This window comes from Oncorhynchus gorbuscha, linkage group LG22, assembly GCF_021184085.1.
Source record: "Oncorhynchus gorbuscha isolate QuinsamMale2020 ecotype Even-year linkage group LG22, OgorEven_v1.0, whole genome shotgun sequence".
Lineage (NCBI taxonomy): Eukaryota > Metazoa > Chordata > Actinopteri > Salmoniformes > Salmonidae > Oncorhynchus > Oncorhynchus gorbuscha.
In genome coordinates, this window is record NC_060194.1 from 26,792,809 (window position 1) to 26,815,900 (window position 23,092).

Genomic DNA, 23,092 nt, shown 5'->3' on the forward strand with positions numbered 1-23,092 from the left:
GGTTTCCTCAAGACGTGATGCTTGGCAGTCAGGCCAAAGAGTTGAAACATGGTTCCATCAGACCAGAGAATCTTGTTTTTCATGGACAACTCTCACCAGTCTGCACAGCGCGATTCAAACCAGAGCAATTCAGACTTATTTTTCTCCATATGTCCGGATTCCTACCGCAAGCTCTGAACCCTTTTTTATTTTTTCCACCAGGATCGCCGCAGCTATCTAGCTGCTATTCGAGTGGCCACTCCTGGCTAATGTCACTGTCCGGAAGCAATAACCAATTAGCCTGGAGCTAGACTTGCTAGACCCATCTCCCGGCTAGCCAAAGAGGTCCATCAGCCACTACTTTGACTACAATACCTATTTTTGCCAACTGGCTTGGAGCCCCACCGACTCATCACAACTGGACCACCGATGTGATTTGCCCGATGGGTTTTTTCTCAACTGGCTCCGCCCCCTGAAATCCCACCCACTAGCATGCTAGCCGTGGCCTGCTAGCTGTCCGGAGCACATCGGACTGTTAGCTTAAGAGGCCTTCCGGACAAATTATTTGGCCACTATACCTATTCTGCCAATTGGCCTGGTTTACCACACGGAGCCCTGCTGATCTGTCTGCCGACGTAACAGCACGAGGGGTCCCACAACAGACTTTCTTCCGTCGCGACGTCCCTCCAAGGTACTTCTGTTAGCTTGCAAGCCCCGGCTCGCAAGCTACCTGAAGCCACTCACTGGACTCCCTTTAAGAGTGTGCTCCTAAGCTCAGCTCGTTACCTGTATAAAAGACACCTGGGAGCCAGAAATCTTTCTGATTGAGAGGGGGTCAAATACTGATTTCCCTCATTAAAATGCAAATCAATTTATAACATTTTTGACATGCGTTTTTATGGATGTTTTTGTTGTTATTCTGTCTCTCACTGTTCCTATAAACCTACCATTAAAATTATAGACTGATCATTTCTTTGTCAGTGGGCAAACGTACAAAATCAGCAGGGGATCGAATACTTTTTTCCCTCACTGTATATTACCCACCACTGCGACCTGTACGCTCTCGTTGGCTGGCCATCGCTCTTCACCAAACCCAATGGCTCCAGGTCATCTACAAGTCTCTGCTAGGGAAAGCCCCGCCTTATCTCAACTCACTGGTCACCATAGCAGCACCCACCTGTAGCACACGCTCCAGCAGGTTTATCTCACTGGTCACCCACAAAGCCAATTCCTACTTTGGCCGCCTCTCCTTTCAGTTCTCTGCTGCCAACGACTGGAACGAACTGCAAAAATCTCTGAAGTTGGAGACTCTTACCTCCCTCACCAGCTGTCAGAGCAGCTCACAAATCATTGCACCTGTACAGAGCTCATCTGTAATTAGCCCATCCAATCTACCTCATTCATTCTCATGCCATGTAACAACAGTATAACCAATCTACCTCATTCTCATGCCATGTAACAACAGTATAATACTTTATGATGGATATCAATATGGTACATATGGTTCAGGACGGAAATACAATAGCACAGGTTCAAATGATCAAACAAAAGCCCAAACTCTCCCGTGTCTCTGTCCACCTCGTCTTTCCCTTAGCAATAGCCAGCTCAGTGAACTTGGCCGAAACTCTCTCTGTGGCATTGCCATGTACTTGATGTATTTGGTCATTGTTGTGTGTACTTGGTCATGGTTGTGTGTATTTGGTCTTGGCTGTGTGTATTTGGTTGTGTAAACAGTTGACCAAGCATATGGATTAGGTATTGTACTGGGTTATAGTTTATACAGTTCACAAGGGAAATAGTGTAAACATTTCCTCCAAAGAGAATACAAACAAACATTCAGGTATATGATTACATTACTGTATGATCATATGGTATGCTATAAAAAATATACATACGTATATACAGTACCAGTCAAACGTTTGGACACACCTATTTAATCAAGGGTTTATTTTTACTATTTTCTACATTGTAGAATAATGAAATAACAAATATGGAATCATGTCGTAACCAAAAATGTGTTGAGATTCTTCAAAGTAGCCACCCTTTGCATTGATGACTGCTTTGCACACTCATGGCATTTTCTCAACCAACTTCACCTGAAGGGCTTTTCCAACAGTCTTGAAGGAGTTCCCACATATGCTGAGCACTTGTTGGCTGCTTTTCATTCACTCTGCAGTCCGACTCATCTCAAACCATCTCAAATTGGGTTGAGGTCAGGTGATTGTGGAGCCCAGGTCATTTGATGCAGCACTCCATCACTCTTCTTCTTGGTCAAATAGCCCTTACACAGTCTGGAGGTGTGTTGGGTCATTGTCCTGATGAAAAACAAATGATAGCCCCACTAAACTCAAACCAGATGGAATGGCATATCGCTGCAGAATGCTGTAGAACTGTAGCCATGCTGGATAAGTGTGCCTTGAATTCTAAATAAATCAATGACAGTTTCACCAGCAAAGAACCCCCACACCATCACACCTCCTGCTCCATGCTTCCTTGTGGGAACCACACATGCAGAGATCATCCATTCACATACTCTATGGCTCACAAAGACATGGCGGTTGGAACCAAAAATCTCAAATGTGGACTCATCAGACCAAAGGACAGATTTGCACTGGTCTAATGTCCATTGCTCAAATCAAATCAAATCCAATTTTATTTGTCACATACACATGGCTAGCAGATGTTAATGCGAGTGTAGCGAAATGCTTGTGCTTCTAGTTCCGACAATGCAGTAATAACCAACGAGTAATCTAACTAACAATTTCAAAACTACTACCTTATACACACAAGTGTAAAGGGATAAAGAATATGTAGATAAATATATATGAAGGAGTGATGGTACAGAGCGGCATAGGCAAGATGCAGTAGATGGTATCGAGTACAGTATATACATATGAGATGAGTATGTAAACAAAGTGGCATAGTTTAAAGTGGCTAGTGATACATGTATTACATAAAGATGCAGTAGATGATATAGAGTACAGTATATACGTATACATATGAGATAAATAATGTAGGGTATGTAAACATTATATTAAGTAGCATTGTTTAAAGTGGCTAGTGATATATTTGACATCAATTCCCATCATTAAAGTGGCTGGAGTTGAGTCAGTGTGTTGGCAGCAGCCACTCAATGTTAGTGGTGGCTGTTTAACAGTCTGATGGCCTTGAGATAGAAGCTGTTTTTCAGTCTCTCGGTCCCAGCTTTGATGCACCTGTACTGACCTCGCCTTCTGGATGATAGCGGGGTGAACAGGCAGTGGCTCGGGTGGTTGTTGTCCTTGCTGATCGTTATGGCCTTCCTGTGACATCGTGTATCTTGGCCCAAGCACACCAAGCAAGTCTATTCGTCTTGTTGGTGTGCTTTAGTAGTGGTTTCTTCAAAGCCAAATGAGATGTGTCTGTTACTGTGAAACATTTATTTGGGCTGCAGTCTGAGTTGCAGTTAACTTTAATGACTTTATCCTCTGCAGCAGAGGTAACTCTGAGTCTTCCTTTCCTGTGGCAGTCCTCATGAGAGCCAGTTTCATCATAGCACTTGATGGTTTTTGATCTTGAAATTTTCCGGATTGACTGACCTCCATGTCTTAAAGTAATGATGGACTGTCATTTCTCTTCACTTATTTGAGCTGTTCTTGCCATAATATGGACTTGGTCTTTTACCAAATAGGGCTATCTTCTGTATACCACCCCTACCTTATCACAACACAACTAGGTGGCTCAAACGCATTAAGAAGGAAATAAATTCCTCAAATTTACTTTAAACAAGGCACATCCAGGTGACTACTGTAACGAGTGCACTGAGAGTCGGTAAGGGTGTGAGTGTTTTCATAATTAAATGAAACAATAAACATGTAAGACAAACAACGCACCAACATAAAAACAGTCGATAACACCTGAGGAAAGAACCAAGGGGAGTGACAGATATAGGGAAGATAATCAAGGAGGTGATGGAGTCCAGGTGAGTGTCATGAGGCGCAGGTGCCCGAGACGATGGTGTGCAGGATAATCAGCAGCCTGACCCAGTTTCTTATTTCAGCTGAATATGCACCTTATGCACCAATTAGCCCCTTTTCTGCCTTTCAAGAACCAACAATTACACACATAACATCTCAGTTCCAGTTAAGTTAACCTAACAAGTATCAAGTATCCAGTCAGACTACTCAGCTCTACTATTCAGTCTTCTGCAGCAGACAGCAACACTCCCTCCACCAAGAATTCCTAGTTGAAAGTGTCTTCAGGTTTTTTGGATCTGAGAATAATTGCCATGGAATTGAACAACCCTGGAGTGGATATGAGAAGAGCCCCAGAGGTCAGACCCCATCAGACCCCGCCCCTCGGATAAATTCAGACGTTGACGCGCCAACACCAGGGGTAGTGTGGTCCCACACGGGCCCTGAAAATGGTACCTGTACAGCAGCATGCCGCGTCACACACAAGACAAACACCTGTCAATGCATGTATAAAAGGAGTGTGACAAATCAGTCTACTGGTCTCCACAGTATCTCCCTAAGGAATAGTGTACCAAAGGACATTGGTTATTGATTTTGCTGCTGTACAAATTCAAATCAAATTGTATATAGTCACATGCACCAAATGCAACCTTACAGTAAATCAAATCAAATCAAATTTTATTTGTCACATACACATGGTTAGCAGATGTTAATGCGAGTGTAGCGAAATGCTTGTGCTTCTAGTTCCGACAATGCAGTGATAACCAACAAGTAATCTAACTACCAATTCCAAAACTACTGTCTTATACACAGTGTAAGGGGATAAGGAACATGTACATAAGGATATATGAATGAGTGATGGTACAGAGCAGCATACAGTAGATGGTATCGAGTACAGTATATACATATGAGATGAGTGTGTAGACAAAGTAAACAAAGTGGCATAGTTAAAGTGGCTAGTGATACATGTGTTACATAAGGATGCAGTCGATGTTGTAGAGTACAGTATATACATATGCATATGAGATTAATAATGTAGGGTAAGTAACATTATATAAGGTAGCATTGTTTAAAGTGGCTAGTGATATATTTACATCATTTCCCATCAATTCCCATTATTAAAATGGCTGGAGTTGGGTCAGTGTCAATGACAGTGTGTTGGCAGCAGCCACTCAATGTTAGTGGTGGCTATTTAACAGTCTGATGGCCTTGAGATAGAAGCTGTTTTTCAGTCTCTCGGTCCCAGCTTTGATGCACCTGTACTGACCTCTCCTTCTGGATGATAGCGGGGTGAACAGGCAGTGGTTCGGGTGGTTGATGTCCTTGATGATCTTTATGGCCTTCCTGTAACAACGGGTGGTGTAGGTGTCCTGGAAGGCAGGTAGTTTGCCCCCCGGTGATGCGTTGTGCAGTCCTCACTACCCTCTGGAGAGCCTTACGGTTGAGGGCGGAGCAGTTGCCGTACCAGGCGGTGATACAGCCCGCCAGGATGCTCTCGATTGTGCATCTGTAGAAGTTTGTGAGTGCTTTTGGTGACAAGCCGAATTTCTTCAGCCTCCTGAGGTTGAATAGGCGCTGCTGCGCCTTCTTCACGACGCTGTCAGTGTGAGTGGACCAATTCAGTTTGTCTGTGATGTGTATGCCGAGGAACTTAAAACTAGCTACCCTCTCCACTACTGTTCCATCGATGTGGATAGGGGGTGTTCCCTCTGCTGTTTCCTGAAGTCCACAATCATCTCCTTAGTTTTGTTGACGTTGAGTGTGAGGTTATTTTCCTGACACCACACTCCAAGGGCCCTCACCTCCTCCCTGTAGGCCGTCTCGTCGTTGTTGGTAATCAAGCCTACCACTGTTGTGTCGTCCGCAAACTTGATGATTGAGTTGGAGGCGTGCGTGGCCACGCAGTCGTGGGTGAACAGGGAGTACAGGAGAGGGCTCAGAACGCACCCTTGTGGGGCCCCATGTTGAGGATCAGCGGGGAGGAGATGTTGTTGCCTACCCTCACCACCTGGGGGTGGCCCGTCAGAAAGTCCAGTACCCAGTTGCACAGGGCGGGGTCGAGACCCAGGGTCTCGAGCTTGATGACGAGCTTGGAGGGTACTATGGTGTTGAATGCCGAGCTGTAGTCGATGAACAGCATTCTCACATAGGTATTCCTCTTGTCCAGGTGGGTTAGGGCAGTGTGCAGTGTGGTTGAGATTGCATCGTCTGTGGACCTATTTGGGCGGTAAGCAAATTGGAGTGGGTCTAGGGTGTCAGGTAGGGTGGAGCCCCTAACCAACAATGCAGTTTTTTAAAAATATGGATAAGAATAAGAAATCAAATAAACAAGGAATTAAAGAGCAGCAGTAAAATAACAATAGCCAGACTAAATACAGGGGGGGTACAGGTGCAGAGTTAATGTGTGGGGGCACCGGTTAGTTGAGGTAATATGTTCATGTAGGTTATTAAAGTGACTATGTTCATGATAAGTTATTAAAGCGACTATGTTCATTATAAGTTATTAAAGTGACTATGCATAGATAACAACAGAGTAGCAGCGGTGTAAAAGAGGTCTGGGGGGGGGGGTGCAAATAGTCTGGGTAGCCATTTGATTAGGTGTTCAGGAGTTTTATGGCTTGGGGCTAGAAGCTGTTTAGAAGCCTCTTGGGCCTAGACTTGGCGCTCCGGTACCACTTGCCGTGCGGTAGCAGAGAGTGGTGACTACGGTGGCTGGAGTCTTTGACAATTTTTAGGACCTTCCTCTGACACCGCCTGGTGTAGAGGTCCTGGATGGCAGGAAGCTTGGCCCCTGTGATGTACTGGGCCGTTCACACTACCCTCTGTAGTGCCTAGTGGTCGGAGGCCGATCAGTTGCCATACCAGGCAGTGATGCTCTCGATGGTGCAGCTGTAGAACCTTTTGAGGATCTGAGGACCCATGCCAAATCTTTTCAGTCTCCTGAGGGGGAATCAGTGACACACATTTGATCAGATATAAGTCTAATGAGCCATTAAAGCTGACTGATTTTAAACCTGAACTGTGTGATGCAGTAGAATAAAACACATTTTTTTGCGCTGTTTTGATGAAGTATCCCCGTTTGATGAAATATAATGTTTTCCCCTACAAAAATGTACTAAACTAAATCTCAAAATAAAAACTTTTATTAAAACAAAAACATTACATCTTATAATAGTGTCGTGGACGGCTGTGACACAGCCCGGGATCAAACCTGAATCTGTAGTGAAGCCTTAACCACTGGAGAGCGTCACTCGGGAGGCCCCTCATATATTATATCTTGTGCATAATGTATATCAAAAGTGGGTGTTTAAAGAGGGCATTTGCCACAAATAATGAATGAGATTCATAAGATACAGATTGAACATAAATTCCACAAATGCACGAGACACAGATCACAGGTGTCCAGTACTGTCTCCACCTTGGTCAGGATGTGCAAGTCCAGAGTTTCCCCATACCAGGTCATATTGAGCCTGAGCAGAGCATGACAGGCTCTCTTCTCACAGCTGCACATGAAAACCACCGCCAGACAACACCACCATCAGACACATGCAGGTTAACATCACACATAACAGGTATGTATGGTTACTTAGGATTGAGAAGAGGTTAAGTTCAAAGCAAATAACTAAATATTGCCACTATGTAGAAAATTATTTTGTAACAAAATATGTCAAAGAGACACTGTCATGCAGGTGAAAGAGGACCCAAAAGCGACTTAACAGAAACAGAGTTTATTTAAGTCCAAAACGGAATAACAGAAATCCTCTAGACTTGTAGAGGGGAAACAACTGGAGAAGCGGCCACAGACTGCAGGTCGCTTCGGGTAGGCGCAGGCCGTAGTCGACAGAGACACCTGCTCACACGCAGCATCTGATGAAGGCAAAAAACACGACAGGACAGGGCGATACACAATCACGGCAAAACACGACAGGACAGGGCGAAACGCAATCACAGCATGGTGAATACAATACAAGGAACCGACGGGACAGGAACGGATCACAAAGGAATAAATAGGGACTCTAATCAGGGAAAGGATCGGGAACAGGTGTGGGAAGACTAAATGATGATTAGGGGAATAGGAACAGCTGGGAGCAGGAACGGAACGATAGAGAGAAGAGAGAGCGAGAGAGTGAGAGAGGGAGGGGGAGAGAGAGGGATAGAAGGAGGGAAAGAACCAAATAAGACCAGCAGAGGGAAACGAATAGCATGGGGAGCACAGGGACAAGACATGATAATAAATGACAAACATGACAGTACCCCCCACTCACCGAGCGCCTCCTGGCGCACTCGAGGAGGAATCCTGGCGGCAACGGAGGAAATCATCGATGAGTGAACGGTCCAGCACGCCCCGAGACGGAACCCAACTCCTCTCCTCAGGACCGTAACCCTCCCAATCCACTAGGTATTGGTGACCCCGTCCCCGAGAACGCATGTCCATGATCTTATGTACCTTGTAAATAGGTGCGCTCGACAAGGACGGGAGGGGGAGGGAAGACGAACGGGGGTGCGAAGAAAGGGCTTAACACAGGAGACATGGAAGACAGGATGGACGCGACGAAGATGTCGCGGAAGAAGCAGTCGCACAGCGACAGGATTGACGACCTGGGAGACACGGAACGGACCAATGAACCGCGGAGTCAACTTACGAGAAGCTGTCGTAAGAGGAAGGTTGCGAGTGGAAAGCCACACTCTCTGGCCGCAACAATACCTTGGACTCTTAATCCTGCGTTTATTGGCGGCTCTCACCGTCTGTGCCCTGTAACGGCAAAGTGCAGACCTCACCCTCCTCCAGGTGCGCTCACAACGTTGGACAAACGCTTGAGCGGAGGGAACGCTGGACTCGGCAAGCTGGGATGAGAACAGAGGAGGCTGGTAACCCAGACTACTCTGAAACGGAGATAACCCGGTAGCAGACGAAGGAAGCGAATTGTGAGCGTATTCTGCCCAGGGGAGCTGTTCTGCCCAAGACGCAGGGTTTCTGAAAGAAAGGCTGCGTAGTATGCGACCAATCGTCTGATTGGCCCTCTCTGCTTGACCGTTAGACTGGGGATGAAACCCGGAAGAGAGACTGACGGACGCACCAATCAAACGACAGAACTCCCTCCAAAACTGTGACGTGAATTGCGGGCCTCTGTCTGAAACGGCGTCTAACGGGAGGCCATGAATTCTGAATACATTCTCAATAATGATTTGTGCCGTCTCCTTAGCGGAAGGAAGTTTAGCGAGGGGAATGAAATGTGCCGCCTTAGAGAACCTATCGACAACCGTCAGAATCACAGTCTTCCCCGCAGACAAAGGCAGACCGGTAATGAAGTCTAAGGCAATGTGAGACCATGGTCGAGAAGGAATGGGGAGCGGTCTGAGACGACCGGCAGGAGGAGAGTTACCCGACTTAGTCTGCGCGCAGTCCGAACAAGCAGCCACGAAACGGCGCGTGTCACGCTCCTGAGTCGGCCACCAAAAGCGCTGGCGAATAGACGCAAGAGTGCCTCGAACACCGGGATGACCAGCTAACTTGGCAGAGTGAGCCCACTGAAGAACAGCCAGACGAGTGGAAACAGGAACGAAAAGGAGGTTACTAGGACAAGCGCGCGGCGACGCAGTGTGCGTGAGTGCTTGCTTAACCTGTCTTTCAATTCCCCAGACTGTTAACCCGACAACACGCCCATAAGGAAGAATCCCCTCGGGATCAGTAGAAGCCACAGAAGAACTAAACAGACGGGATAAGGCATCAGGCTTGGTGTTCTTGCTACCCGGACGGTAAGAAATCACAAACTCGAAACGAGCGAAAAACAACGCCCAACGAGCTTGACGGGCATTAAGTCGTTTGGCAGAACGGATGTACTCAAGGTTCTTATGGTCTGTCCAAACGACAAAAGGAACGGTCGCCCCCTCCAACCACTGTCGCCATTCGCCTAGGGCTAAGCGGATGGCGAGCAGTTCACGGTTACCCACATCATAGTTGCGCTCAGATGGCGACAGGCGATGAGAAAAATAAGCGCAAGGATGAACCTTATCGTCAGACTGGAAGCGCTGGGATAGGATGGCTCCCACGCCTACCTCTGAAGCGTCAACCTCGACAATGAATTGTCTAGTGACGTCAGGAGTAACGAGGATAGGAGCGGACGTAAAACGTTCTTTTAGAAGATCAAAAGCTCCCTGGGCGGAACCGGACCACTTAAAACACGTCTTGACAGAAGTAAGAGCTGTGAGAGGGGCAGCAACTTGACCGAAATTACGAATGAAACGCCGATAGAAATTAGCGAAACCTAAAAAGCGCTGCAACTCGACACGTGACCTTGGAACGGGCCAATCACTGACAGCTTGGACCTTAGCGGAATCCATCTGAATGCCTTCAGCGGAAATAACGGAACCGAGAAAAGTAACGGAGGAGACATGAAAAGAGCACTTCTCAGCCTTTACGTAGAGACAATTCTCTAAAAGGCGCTGTAGAACACGTCGAACGTGCTGAACATGAATCTCGAGTGACGGAGAAAAAATCAGGATATCGTCAAGATAGACAAAAACAAAAATGTTCAGCATGTCTCTCAGAACATCATTAACTAATGCCTGAAAAACAGCTGGCGCATTGGCGAGACCGAACGGCAGAACCCGGTACTCAAAATGCCCTAACGGAGTGTTAAACGCCGTTTTCCACTCGTCCCCCCTCTCTGATGCGCACGAGATGGTAAGCGTTACGAAGGTCCAACTTAGTAAAGCACCTGGCTCCCTGCAGAATCTCGAAGGCTGATGACATAAGGGGAAGCGGATAACGATTCTTAACCGTTATGTCATTCAGCCTCGATAATCCACGCAGGGGCGCAGAGTACCGTCCTTCTTTTAACAAAAAGAACCCCGCCCCGGCCGGAGAAGAAGAAGGCACTATGGTACCGGCGTCAAGAGACACAGACAAATAATCCTCGAGAGCCTTACGTTCGGGAGCCGACAGAGAGTATAGTCTACCTCGAGGAGGAGTGGTCCCCGGAAGGAGATCAATACTACAATCATACGACCGGTGAGGAGGAAGGGAGTTGGCTCGGGACCGACTGAAGACCGTGCGCAGATCATGATATTCCTCCGGCACTCCTGTCAAATCGCCAGGTTCCTCCTGAGAAGTAGGGACAGAAGAAATGGGAGGGATGGCAGACATTAAACACTTCACATGACAAGAAACGTTCCAGGATAGGATAGAATTACTAGACCAATTAATAGAAGGATTATGACATACAAGCCAGGGATGACCCAAAACAACAGGTGTAAACGGTGAACGGAAAATCAAAAAGAAATAGTCTCACTGTGGTTACCAGATACTGTGAGAGTTAAAGGTAGTGTCTCAAATTTGATACTGGGAAGATGACTACCATCTAAGGCAAACATGGGCGTAGGCCTGTCTAACGGTCTGAAAGGAATGTTATGTTTCCGAGCCCATGCTTCGTCCATGAAACAACCCTCAGCCCCAGAGTCAATCAAAGCACTGCATGTAGCACCCGAACCGGTCCAGCGTAGATGGACCGACATAGTAGTACAAGATCTAGATGAAGGGACCTGAGTAGTAGCGCTCACCAGTAGCCCTCCGCTTACTGATGGGCTCTGGCCTCTTACTGGACATGAATTAACAAAATGTCCAGCAACTCCGCAATAGAGGCACAGGCGGTTGGTGATCCTCCGTTCCCTCTCCTTATTCGAGATGCGAATCCCTCCCAGCTGCATGGGCTCAGTCTCAAAGCCAGAGGAGGGAGATGGTTGCGATGCGGAGCAGGGAAACACCGTTGATGCGAGCTCTCTTCCACGAGCCCGGTGACGAAGATCTACCCGTCGTTCTATGCGGATGGCGAGAGCAATCAAAGAGTCCACATCTGAAGGAACCTCCCGGGAGAGAATCTCATCCTTAACCACTGCGTGGAGTCCCTCCAGAAAACGAGCGAGCAGCGCCGGCTCGTTCCACTCACTAGAGGCAGCAAGAGTGCGAAACTCAATGGAATAATCCGTTATGGACCGTTCACCTTGGCATAAGGAAGCCAGGGCCCTAGAAGCCTCCCCACCAAAAACTGAACGGTCAAAAACCCGAATCATCTCCTCTTTAAAGTTCTGGAATCTGTTAGAGCAATCAGCCCTTGCCTCCCAGATAGCTGTGCCCCATTCTCGAGCCCGGCCAGTAAGGAGTGAAATGACGTAAGCAACCCGAGCTCTCTCTAGAGTATGTGTGGGGTTGGAGAGAGAACACAATCTCACACTGCGTGAGAAAGGAGCGGCACTCAGTGGGCTGCCCGGAGTAGCAAGGTGGGTTATTAACCCTAGGTTCTGGAGGCTCGGCAGGCCAGGAAGTAACAGGTGGCACGAGACGTAGACTCTGGAACTGTCCAGAGAGGTCGGAAACCTGAGCGGCCAGGTTCTCCACGGCATGGCGAGCAGCGGACAATTCCTGCTCGTGTCTGCCGAGCATGGCTCCTTGGATCTCGACGGCAGTGTAACGAGCGTCTGAAGTCGCTGGGTCCATTCCTTGGTCGGTTCCTTCTGTCATGCAGGTGAAAGAGGACCCAAAAGCGACTTAACAGAAACAGAGTTTATTTAAGTCCAAAACGGAATAACAGAAATCCTCTAGACTTGTAGAGGGGAAACAACTGGAGAAGCGGCCACAGACTGCAGGTCGCTTCGGGTAGGCGCAGGCCGTAGTCGACAGAGACACCTGCTCACACGCAGCATCTGATGAAGGCAAAAAACACGACAGGACAGGGCGATACACAATCACGGCAAAAACACGACAGGACAGGGCGAAACGCAATCACAGCATGGTGAATACAATACAAGGAACCGACGGGACAGGAACGGATCACAAAGGAATAAATAGGGACTCTAATCAGGGGAAAGGATCGGGAACAGGTGTGGGAAGACTAAATGATGATTAGGGGAATAGGAACAGCTGGGAGCAGGAACGGAACGATAGAGAGAAGAGAGAGCGAGAGAGTGAGAGAGGGAGGGGGAGAGAGAGGGATAGAAGGAGGGAAAGAACCAAATAAGACCAGCAGAGGGAAACGAATAGCATGGGGAGCACAGGGACAAGACATGATAATAAATGACAAACATGACAGACACAGAACCAAAGTTATCGCCCATACCTTGGCAGCTCCTCAGAAGGAAACTTGGCATCACTGGTATCTGGGTCAGTGGAACTGTGGAACAGTGGAACAAATTAAAACAATAAATGTTCTAAAAGTCAAGTCACACAGCCAATGCAGACAATTCACCGGACCCAAATGGAGAATGTTCATCATGTTGAGACAGAGGAATGTTCCTGCTGTGAGCGGGTGGTTGTGCTGTACTGAGGGGCTGTTTTGCAGCCGTAGTTACCCTTTCCCCTCTAGGGCACATATAGGGCTGCCCTGGTTCACAGCCACATGTCCACAGCTCACACAGCACAGACCTGATGATTCACAGGGGAGGAAAACACAGAACACCAAGCAGAAACTTATCGAGAAGAAAACAATGTATTTCTCTCTCCAAAGCATGCTGACAATGACATTTGTCCAAGAAGAAATTACATTTATTTTCAATTTCACCTTTACGTATACAGGTATTATTATTTACAATGATGACTTGTCAAACACATCAATAAACAACAATGACAATAAAGAGCACATCAATTACACAACACATGAAAAGCAAACACAAAAATACAGAAAGCAAAACAATCACCTGAAAAACAACACTTTCGAACACTCAATCCACCAACTTTAAGGACTTTTGGAGAGCATTCCACACGAGGCACAAAAAAACTGAAAGCAGATTCACTTAACTCGGTGGAGATTAAAGGGATCTCCAGGGTTAGCCAATCCCTGAGCACGGGTCTGAAGGTCAACAATGACGTAAGGTACGTCGGTCGTTAATGCAAAAGATCTTTGACAAAAAGAGTGCAATGCCTCAATCTACGAGACTTCAGAGAGGGCCAGCCTATTTTCTCATTCAAAATGCAATTACCTGTAATCGCTCGTAACAAAGCGCAATGTTAAACTGTGTCCAAGGGCTTCAATACAGTGAAAGCTGCATTCCCATAGACGATATCTCCAAATTCAATAACCGGAATGAATAACAACTCAATGATTTGTATTCTGCTATTTTTAACCATAGACGGGACCTGTTCTTATAGAAGAAGCCCATTTTAATTCTTAACTCATAAGAGTGGAATTCAACTGTAACGATGTGCATGAGAGACGGCAAGCAAGTCAGGGAGTGAGTGTTTTAATAAATAAACACAACGTAATACAAAATAAGAAACACGAACAACGCACAGACATGACACAGAAACAATCACGCCTGGGGAAGGAACCAAAGGGAGTAAAATATATAGGGAAGGTAATCAGGGAAGTGATGGAGTCCGTGTGAGTCTGATGGCGCGTGGGTACGGGTAACGAACAGCCTGGTGAACTAGAGGCCGAAGAGGGAGCACACGTGACATCGACTTTATGGTCAAGATTATTACTGACAATGCCCCTGGGAAGATGTGTACCTGTAGCAGTATGATAAGGCTGTGACATACTGGGAATGGGATAAGTTACCTCAGCAGGGGTTTGGCTGTTTTTGAGTCAATGTTATGTTGGCCGAGAGAACGTATGCCCCTTTCATAATTGGATGCAAGCCATCCCGCTTGTAAAACTGGGGCCTCTCCCAAAAGTGCTGAAAATGGTCAATGTTTTCAAAATGCATCAAGGAACAGTAGGATTTAAGACAGAGGTGTTGCCATAGGAGACGACTAAAGCCATTTAGTCAGTGACCCTTTGTTGGTAGAGACCCGGAAATGAGAACCCACTGCCTAGCCTGCCTATGAGCCCTCTGAAGTCCTCTTTTAATTGCTCCGATTTATGAAGATTGTTGTGGTTTGTACCAACATTATTTTTTATTTAACTAGGCAAGTCAGTTAAGAACAAATTCTTATAACAATGACAGCCTACACCAGTCAAACCCAGACAACACTAGGCCAATTGTGCACCACCCTATGGGACTCCCAATCACAGCCAGTTGTGATACAGCCTGGATTCAAACCAGGGTGTCTGTAGTGGCACCTCAAGCACTGCCTTAGACCACTGCGCCAATCGGGAGCCCGTGGCAACTGAGTGAGAATTTGGATGCTTCTCCATCACAGCATGGTCCTGGTGATCTATGTCACAAACACGGGCTCCAGGGAAGCAGTGGGTACTGCTTCCACGTCCACCACATCCCTCACTATGGAGCTCCCTATAACTACCACTAGTGGAGGACGACGAGAATGTTGCTGCGAGCATGTGAGGCGTGTTATGATCCAGGGGATGGTCAGCTCATTAACCCAGGACCAGATACAAAGAAGCTTGTGCTGGGTGCTGAGGTGGAGTGGGAAGGCCTCACCGGAGGGCCCCGGTGATGTCAGGGGGCTCAGAGCCATAAAACGGTTAGAGAGCCGCAGGTCTGGACGTGAGGGCAGAGGGAGGATACGTTGGAATGTTCCTCCTCTTTTACCTCTAATGCCATTCCACTTTGCCTCCAATGGTGTAAAGCAAGACACAATAGTTCTCCAGTTCTCGTGTGTGAGATGTTAATCTTAACATTTTCTACTTTTGACAACTAGTTTTGGAAACCACCACTAGAGCAAAGGCTAATTATCTGGCTACTGTATATCCCCTCAGTTTAGTCATGAACAATGGAGCCTCCCTTGAGGACAGGTCTGGAACCGGCCTGGCAGTGTAGATCATCTATGACCTGGGCGTTGACTACCACAGACCGGACCTGCTTCCACTTACTCAGCATGTTTTCTCAACCTTGAAAGGTGCAAGTTCTGAAAGAAGTCCTCAGGGGTGGCTAGGTCCTGGGGACAGAGATTAACAGGGACATGGAAGGTTAGAGGTCAGTGTTTACAGGGCAAGGAGGTAGAAGTCGCATTCCCCTGCTCAAACTTTGCATGTATCAACCAATGGTTGTGCGCCACGTCATCGACTGTGTCGTGATTGCTATAACATACGATGTGGTTAGCTGATACTTAAAATAAATATCCAGGCATTGTAAAATCTGGCAGCTGTCAGCAATGCCTGGGCAGCGGAACGCGGCCAGAGTCTGAGGGGTCAGGGTGGAGAGGGGTGGGTTAAGTTTACAGTGTTAGGGGCTGGTTGGGTGAGACTAAGTAGGTAGATATTTAACAGAGTGGGAACAAGCTCCCGTAAATAAACACTTCGTGGGCACTCAATCATGCAGGATGGAACAACCTGAGACTATCCCACTTAGATGAACTGACACTGGCTCCAGCTTCTTGGCACTGCACACAGTAACCATGGTTACGCAAGTAACACCCCACCCTCCTCCACCTTCTCACTTTTGTTGTCAAGATAAATCTGTTGATAGGGCACAGAGCCATATTATGTGAAGAAACAGACAGACCCCCATTACTACAATGACCCTGGAGCCACCCTGATGCTGAGATCAAAGACTAAACTTTGATCCAGCAACAAGACGGGAAATATTACCTATATTTAGACACACACACACACACACACACACACACACACACACACACACACACACACACACACACACACACACACACACACACACACACACACACACACACACACACACACACACACACACACACACAGTGTGTTGATTCTACAATTTCATACAGTACATGTCATACAGTATGTGGGAGTTAATGTCGATATGAGAGAGAGTGCAGTACCAGTCAAATGTTTGGACACCTACTCATTCCAAAGTTTTTCTTTATTTTTACTATTTTCTACATTGTAGAATAATAGTGATAACATCAAAACTGTGAAGTAACACATATGGAATCATGCGGTAACCAAAGAAGTGCTACACAAATCAAAATATATGTTATATTTTAGATTCTTCAAAGTAGCCACCATTTGCCTTGATGATGTGGGGAGGCAGGTAGCCTAGTAGTTAGAGCGTTGGACTAGTAACCGAAAGGTTGCTAGATCGAATCCCCGAGCTGACAAAGTAAAAATATGTCATCCTACCCCTGAACAAGGCAGTTTAACCAACTGTACCATCTGTCATTGTAAATAAGAATTTGTTCCTAACTGACTTGCCAAGGTAAATAAAAATGACGGCTTTGCACATGTTTGGCATTCTCTCAACCAGCTTCATGAGGTAGTCACCTGGAATTCATTTCAATTAGCAGGTGTGCCTTGTTTAAAGATAATTTGTGGAATTTCTTTCTTTCTTCTCAATGCGCTTGAGCCAATCATTTGTGTTGTGACAAGGTAGGGGTGGTATACAGAAGATAGGTAAAATACCAATCCATATTATGGTAAGAACAGCTCAAATAAGCAAAGAGGAATGACAGTCCATCATTACTTTAAGACATGAAGGTCAGACAATCTGAAAAATGTCAAGAACTTCGAAAGTTTCTTGCAGTTGCAAAAACCATCAAGCGCTATGATGAAACTGGCTTTCATGAGGTCTGCCACAGGAAAGGAAGACCCAGAGTTACCTCTGCTGCAGAGGAGAAGTTTATTAGAGTTGACTGCACCTCAGATTGATTCAACCAATGTGCGCCTGCCCTGTACGATTGTTGTCGGATTATGCAGTCTGAATGGTTTATACAATTGAGATGGGTTGGGATGAGTTGGACTGCAGAGTGAAGGAAAATCAACCAACGAGTGCTCAGCATATGTGGTAACTCCTTCAAGACTGTTGGAAAAGCATTCCAGCTGAAGCTGGTTGAAAGAATGCCATGGGTGTGCAAAGCAGTCATCAAGGCAAAGGGTGGCTACTTTGAAGAATCTCAAATATAAAATATAATTAGATTTGTTTAACACTTTTTTGGTTACTACATGATTCCATATGTGTTATTCCATAGTTTAGATTGTTTCACTATTATTCTACAATGTAGAAAACAGTAAAAATAAAGAAAACCCTTGAATGAGTAGGTGTGTCCAAACGTTTTACTGGTACTGTATATCTGTAGCATTGTGGAAACATCGGTGTGTACATGAGCATAACAATCATGACTATGAAATAAATGCCTGTAGTTCTATGTATGTGTGTTTTACATTACCTGAGATTGCCATTCAAATCAAATCAAATCAAATTTATTTATATAGCCCTTCGTACATCAGCTGATATCTCAAAGTGCTGTACAGAAACCCAGCCTAAAACCCCAAACAGCAAACAATGCAGGTGTAAAAGCACGGTGGCTAGGAAAAACTCCCTAGAAAGGCCAAAACCTAGGAAGAAACCTAGAGAGGAACCGGGCTATGTGGGGTGGCCAGTCCTCTTCTGGCTGTGCCGGGTAGAGATTATAACAGAACATGACCAAGATGTTCAAATGTTCATAAATGACCAGCATGGTCAAATAATAATAAGGCAGAACAGTTGAAACTGGAGCAGCAGCACAGTCAGGTGGACTGGGGACAGCAAGGAGCCATCATGTCAGGTAGTCCTGGGGCACGGTCCTAGGGCTCAGGTCCTCCGAGAGAGAGAAAGAAAGAAAGAGAGAATTAGAGAGAGCATATGTGGGGTGGCCAGTCCTCTTCTGGCTGTGCCGGGTGGAGATTATAACAGAACGTGGCCAAGATGTTCAAATGTTCATAAATGACCAGCATGGTTGAATAATAGTAAGGCAGAACAGTTGAAACTGGAGCAGGAGCATGGCCAGGTGGACTGGGGACAGCAAGGAGTCCTCATGTCAGGTAGTCCTGAGACATGGTCCTAGGGCCCAGGCCAGTTGAAACTGGAGCAGCAGCATGGCCAGGTGGACTGGGGACAGCAAGGAGTCATCATGTCAGGTAGTCCTGGGGCATGGTCCTAGGGCTCAGGTCCTCCGAGAGAGAGAAAGAAAGAGAGAAGGAGAGAATTAGAGAACGCACACTTAGATTCACACAGGACACCTGAATAGGACAGGAGAAGTACTCCAGATAAACAAACTGACCCCAGCCCCCCCGACACATAAACTACTGCAGCATAAATACTGGAGGCTGAGACAGGAGGGGTCAGGAGACACTGTGGCCCCATCCGAGGACACCCCCCGGACAGGGCCAAACAGGAAGGATATAACCCCACCCACTTTGCCAAAGCACAGCCCCCACACCACTAGAGGGAAATCTTCAACCACCAACTTACCATCCTGAGACAAGTAGCACCCCTAAAGGTAGGAACTCCACTCTTTGTAGGATTATGCATTCTGAATGGGGTTTAACAATGTAGGCATACCTGTTGGTTAAGGCCCCATTAGGCACAGACGTCAATTCAAGGTCTATTCCAGGTTGGTTGAAAGTCATTTCAGTGTGGAAACAACGTTGATTCGACCAATGCGAGCCTGCCCAGATGGAGTCTACCCAATGTTTAAAAAGTGCTGCATCTGAATGAGCAAACTCGTTCAAATCAGCTGAGGCTCGTACTTGAAATTGTTTTTAGAAAACATTTAAATACAGCTTTTAATCAAATGAATATAATTTCCTCAACGATACATGTATAAAACTGAAAACAGTGAGGTGATGAGCCATCAAGTCAGGATAAAATGTACATGTTAGCAAATAAATTGTGTATCGATCACTACATTGAATAGCCTGTGTTCAGAATATCTTGAGTTCATACATAACTTTTGTAACACGTCCATACCGAACCAGTAGAGTTACCAGACTGGGAGGCAGAGTTTGTTTACTTTTCTTACAGTAATTAGTTTGAAAACCCGTAAAGACTCGCTTACTGTCACAAAGCATTGAACGTTTCGCTCCAAAATTCGGTCAAGGATAGAAGGGATCCAGCTTTTGTCAAATTATCTTAACAAGTATTTGTTTGTACTTTAGCTAACTCTAAATCTTTTCATAACCTGCTATGTTAATTATCCTGACCTGCTGCGTAAATTCTCCTATACGAAATGTCAAATCTGACGTTAATTGCCCAAAAACTGGATCCTTTCTAGCCAGACCTCAAAATCCACTGAGGGGAAAGATATAGTCTAGTTTCTAAGGACCTCTGGTGGTGTTAAAACATAGAACGTTTTCTCTTTCCTGAGCTCACACTTTCTTTCATTCTTTTTTTCTTCATTTTCATTCCACTTTGCTGATACGTCCATAAAGAACCCACTATTTCTCATTTAATTCCACAAGATGGCGTTGGATAGGCTATTTTGAAAATGTATCACGAATGTATTACACAATTTACAGTTATGTCTTTTGGTTTATCATAGTTTACATACATGAAGGGAAATAATGTTAATGTTCTCATAATGTTAGATTTCATAGGCAGTCATATGTTAGTTCAATAACCTCGAATAAATGCACTGACTGGTCTGATGTTTCCATTTGAGCGATTTCCCCCCCCTCTGATATTCCATTCTCATTCCACTCTGCTGTTGGGTTATTAAGGAGCTCTGTTATAGCAGCTCCAAGCCTCGCTTCAAATCTCCCAGCATCTCCTTCTCCTGTTCTACCATTTCTATTTATTTCTCTCCCCATCAATACCTTCCAGTGATCGGCCGTGGCTCTGTGTCTGTCCCAACACGCCAGTCGTCACTGGACGCTGCTCAAATTGATGGCGGCTTCTCCGGAAGACCATATAGACCGCCGGCGGATCAGGAGAGTCCGGTCCAAGAGCGATACCCCGTACCTCGCCGCAGCCAGAGTCTCCTTCAACCTGCATACAGGTAGGTTTGTTCTCACGTGTGGCCATTGATTCTCGGAGCACCAAACCTTTACATTGTAAACGAACGGTTTTGTAAAATAGAATTATATTTTATAGTTATTTTTTACTGAGAGAGCTCGATCTACACTAGTGCATATATAATGTGGACATTTGGATTTGCCTATTTTGCCATTTTGGACACATTTATCATATCGAATTGTTTGATTGGTGAATTGATAATTTGCTATGAGGTTATGTAAGAATAAGAAGAAGACGAATGGTCATTGTACAACGTGTGAGATTTTATTTCGTTAGAGAACGGCATTAGGTCCTCTAATTCATTTCAGTTACATAATAGAGGGAGCATTCGACTGACAATCGAGCCCCAGCGTGATCGTGTAGTCACCAGCAAGGTGTTCAGGATTATGCCGGAGATCCCTGACAGAGAGCAGATTGGTGTTGACTGTTAAAGCACCCGTTTTTGTTAGATACATCCAAGTTATTATACACAGTGGAATATTATTGATATATTAGATGTTGATTATATTAAGTTTCTGGCTTGTGGCAAACGTACACAAATTGCTCCCCTCCGAGCGCCTAGGTGTATTGCATCTCTTGTTACCATGGTGACTTGGCATAATTTTCGGGCTGAGTCTGTTGTTAGCCCACGAGAGGCATTCATATTTTTTTGCATTGTAATAGCATACAACTTCAACCAAATACAGCCGCATGTAGCCTAGGCATCCGATCACATATCGCAGTTATTCGTAATTCAATATCATGCTAAATGTGGTCTATGCGATTGCATGATTGCCATGATGAATTTGTTCAGAAATAAATAGCATTGGAGCCTTTTGCATGGTTTTAGTTGGCATATAGTCCGCGCATCAGTTCAATAGTATTGCAGTGCTTCTGTCACCTGGCCGGAGATGTCCACTGTGCTGTGGTGCTGAAACGGCTATATAGCCCAAATTGCTTTGCGTACGTGGACAAACGTCAAATAACTTAAGGTAAAGTCTTTAAATGTTTTCTTTTCAGATCTTTTTTCTGTATTAATCTGCTACATTTTGTTTCACCGTTAATGTTATGGTCACACCCACACCATGAATGATCTTCTGTGACTAAACTGCAGCATCAGTCCCTATGGTGTTTAGATGGACTTTACTGTGTTATTGATTAACAGTCAATATTGCACCGACTTGTAGTCCTTTGCATAGTTTCAGGAATAAATACTTCTCAGGCTATTGATGCATTCTGGAAATGTTTACTATCTTGTGTTTTGATTTGTCCAAACCATGTTCTTTTGGCTATCAACCGCAACTGCAATTTAAAGAGGACATTTGGAGCAGGTTACTTCCCCCCCCACCTTTCTAAAACAGTGCTCCCAATCCTATCAGGTAGGCTAAATGCTGTCCGCTATTTTGTGTGCTGTATGGGTGTGCCTTGAGGGAGAGTGAGAGGGAGAGAGGGAGGTACAGAGGGAGGGAGTGGAGGAGGGAGGGAGAGCTGAAGAGTGAGAATGAGGAGAGAGAGAGGGGGAATGATGGAGGAAAGGAGAAAGAGATGAAGAGAAAGAGGAAAGTGGTGATGAAGGGAGAGAGCAAAATGAAGGGAGTGAGAGAGAAACAGAGCAACAGAGACAGAGGGTTTACATATGGTTTGAGGCCAGCAGGAGGCCAAGCAGAGCTTCTATGTGGAAACAAGGTCACCAAGTAATTTAGTCCAGATGAGCCCTGAGGTAACCTGGACTCAGTTCACACTGTCTGTTCTAATGAGCCAGTCACTCTGTGGCAGGTAGCATGCTGTGAGGGTTATGACTTTGCATGTCTGTCCTCCTTTTGCCACCTTTATGGGAGGTGGCCTTGGTGGAAAGGGGACAGAAGAATGGGAACCAGCACTTACAGGATTCATGGAATGGAATGCTGCTGCTGCTGGGTCGGAGTGTGTGTTACTGTGAGTGTGTGTGTCTGTGATTGTATGCTATCTGACCCCGTATTGTGACCTGTGGTGTCTGCAGCAGACAGATTGTCATACAGTATACAGTAGCAGCATGCTTCAGGTCTATTCCATGAATCCCATGAAGTGCTGGTGCCCATTCTTCTGCTCCCTTTACACCAAGGCCACCTCCCAAAAGGTGGCAAAAGGAGGACAGACATGCAATCTGTCTGCGGCAGACACCACAGATCACAATACGGGGTCAGATATCACCCAAACTCACAGTCCCACACACTCACACATACTCTGACCCACCACAACTCAGATATCTGAGGACAACAGACAAAACATTCAGAGTGGACAACAGTTGAATTATCTGAGGACACAGTTCAAAAGGCAGACTATTGTCTGATTGGTTGATGGACATGTTTATCCAGGGTCAACATAATAAAGAGGTGTCAGGAACATTGACAGCTTGGAGAAATCAGGACGTGCAGTGCTAGTTGTACTCTGAACTGTTCACCATTTGTGCTGAAACTGTTGAAACATTTGGATCTCTGTTCTCCCAGTATCACATACAGTAGGCACCAACAGACATGATCGTCCTGTTCTTAGCTCCT

At 45.8% G+C, this 23,092-nt stretch overlaps 1 protein-coding gene across 1 annotated transcript; it reads right to left on the reverse strand.

The window, feature by feature from the left end:
* Nucleotides 1–6,854: 6,854 nt before the first annotated feature.
* On the reverse strand, nucleotides 6,855–17,981 carry LOC124009198 (NAD-dependent protein deacylase sirtuin-5, mitochondrial-like). The gene is made up of 5 exons (XM_046320760.1): nucleotides 17,971–17,981; nucleotides 15,698–15,762; nucleotides 13,278–13,350; nucleotides 13,046–13,099; nucleotides 6,855–7,435 (listed from the first exon to the last, which is right to left on the reverse strand). The coding sequence occupies exons 2-5, from the start codon at nucleotides 15,702–15,704 to the stop codon at nucleotides 7,276–7,278; spliced, it is 294 nt and encodes a 97-aa protein (XP_046176716.1). The 5' UTR covers nucleotides 15,705–15,762; nucleotides 17,971–17,981; the 3' UTR covers nucleotides 6,855–7,275.
* Nucleotides 17,982–23,092: the final 5,111 nt, after the last annotated feature.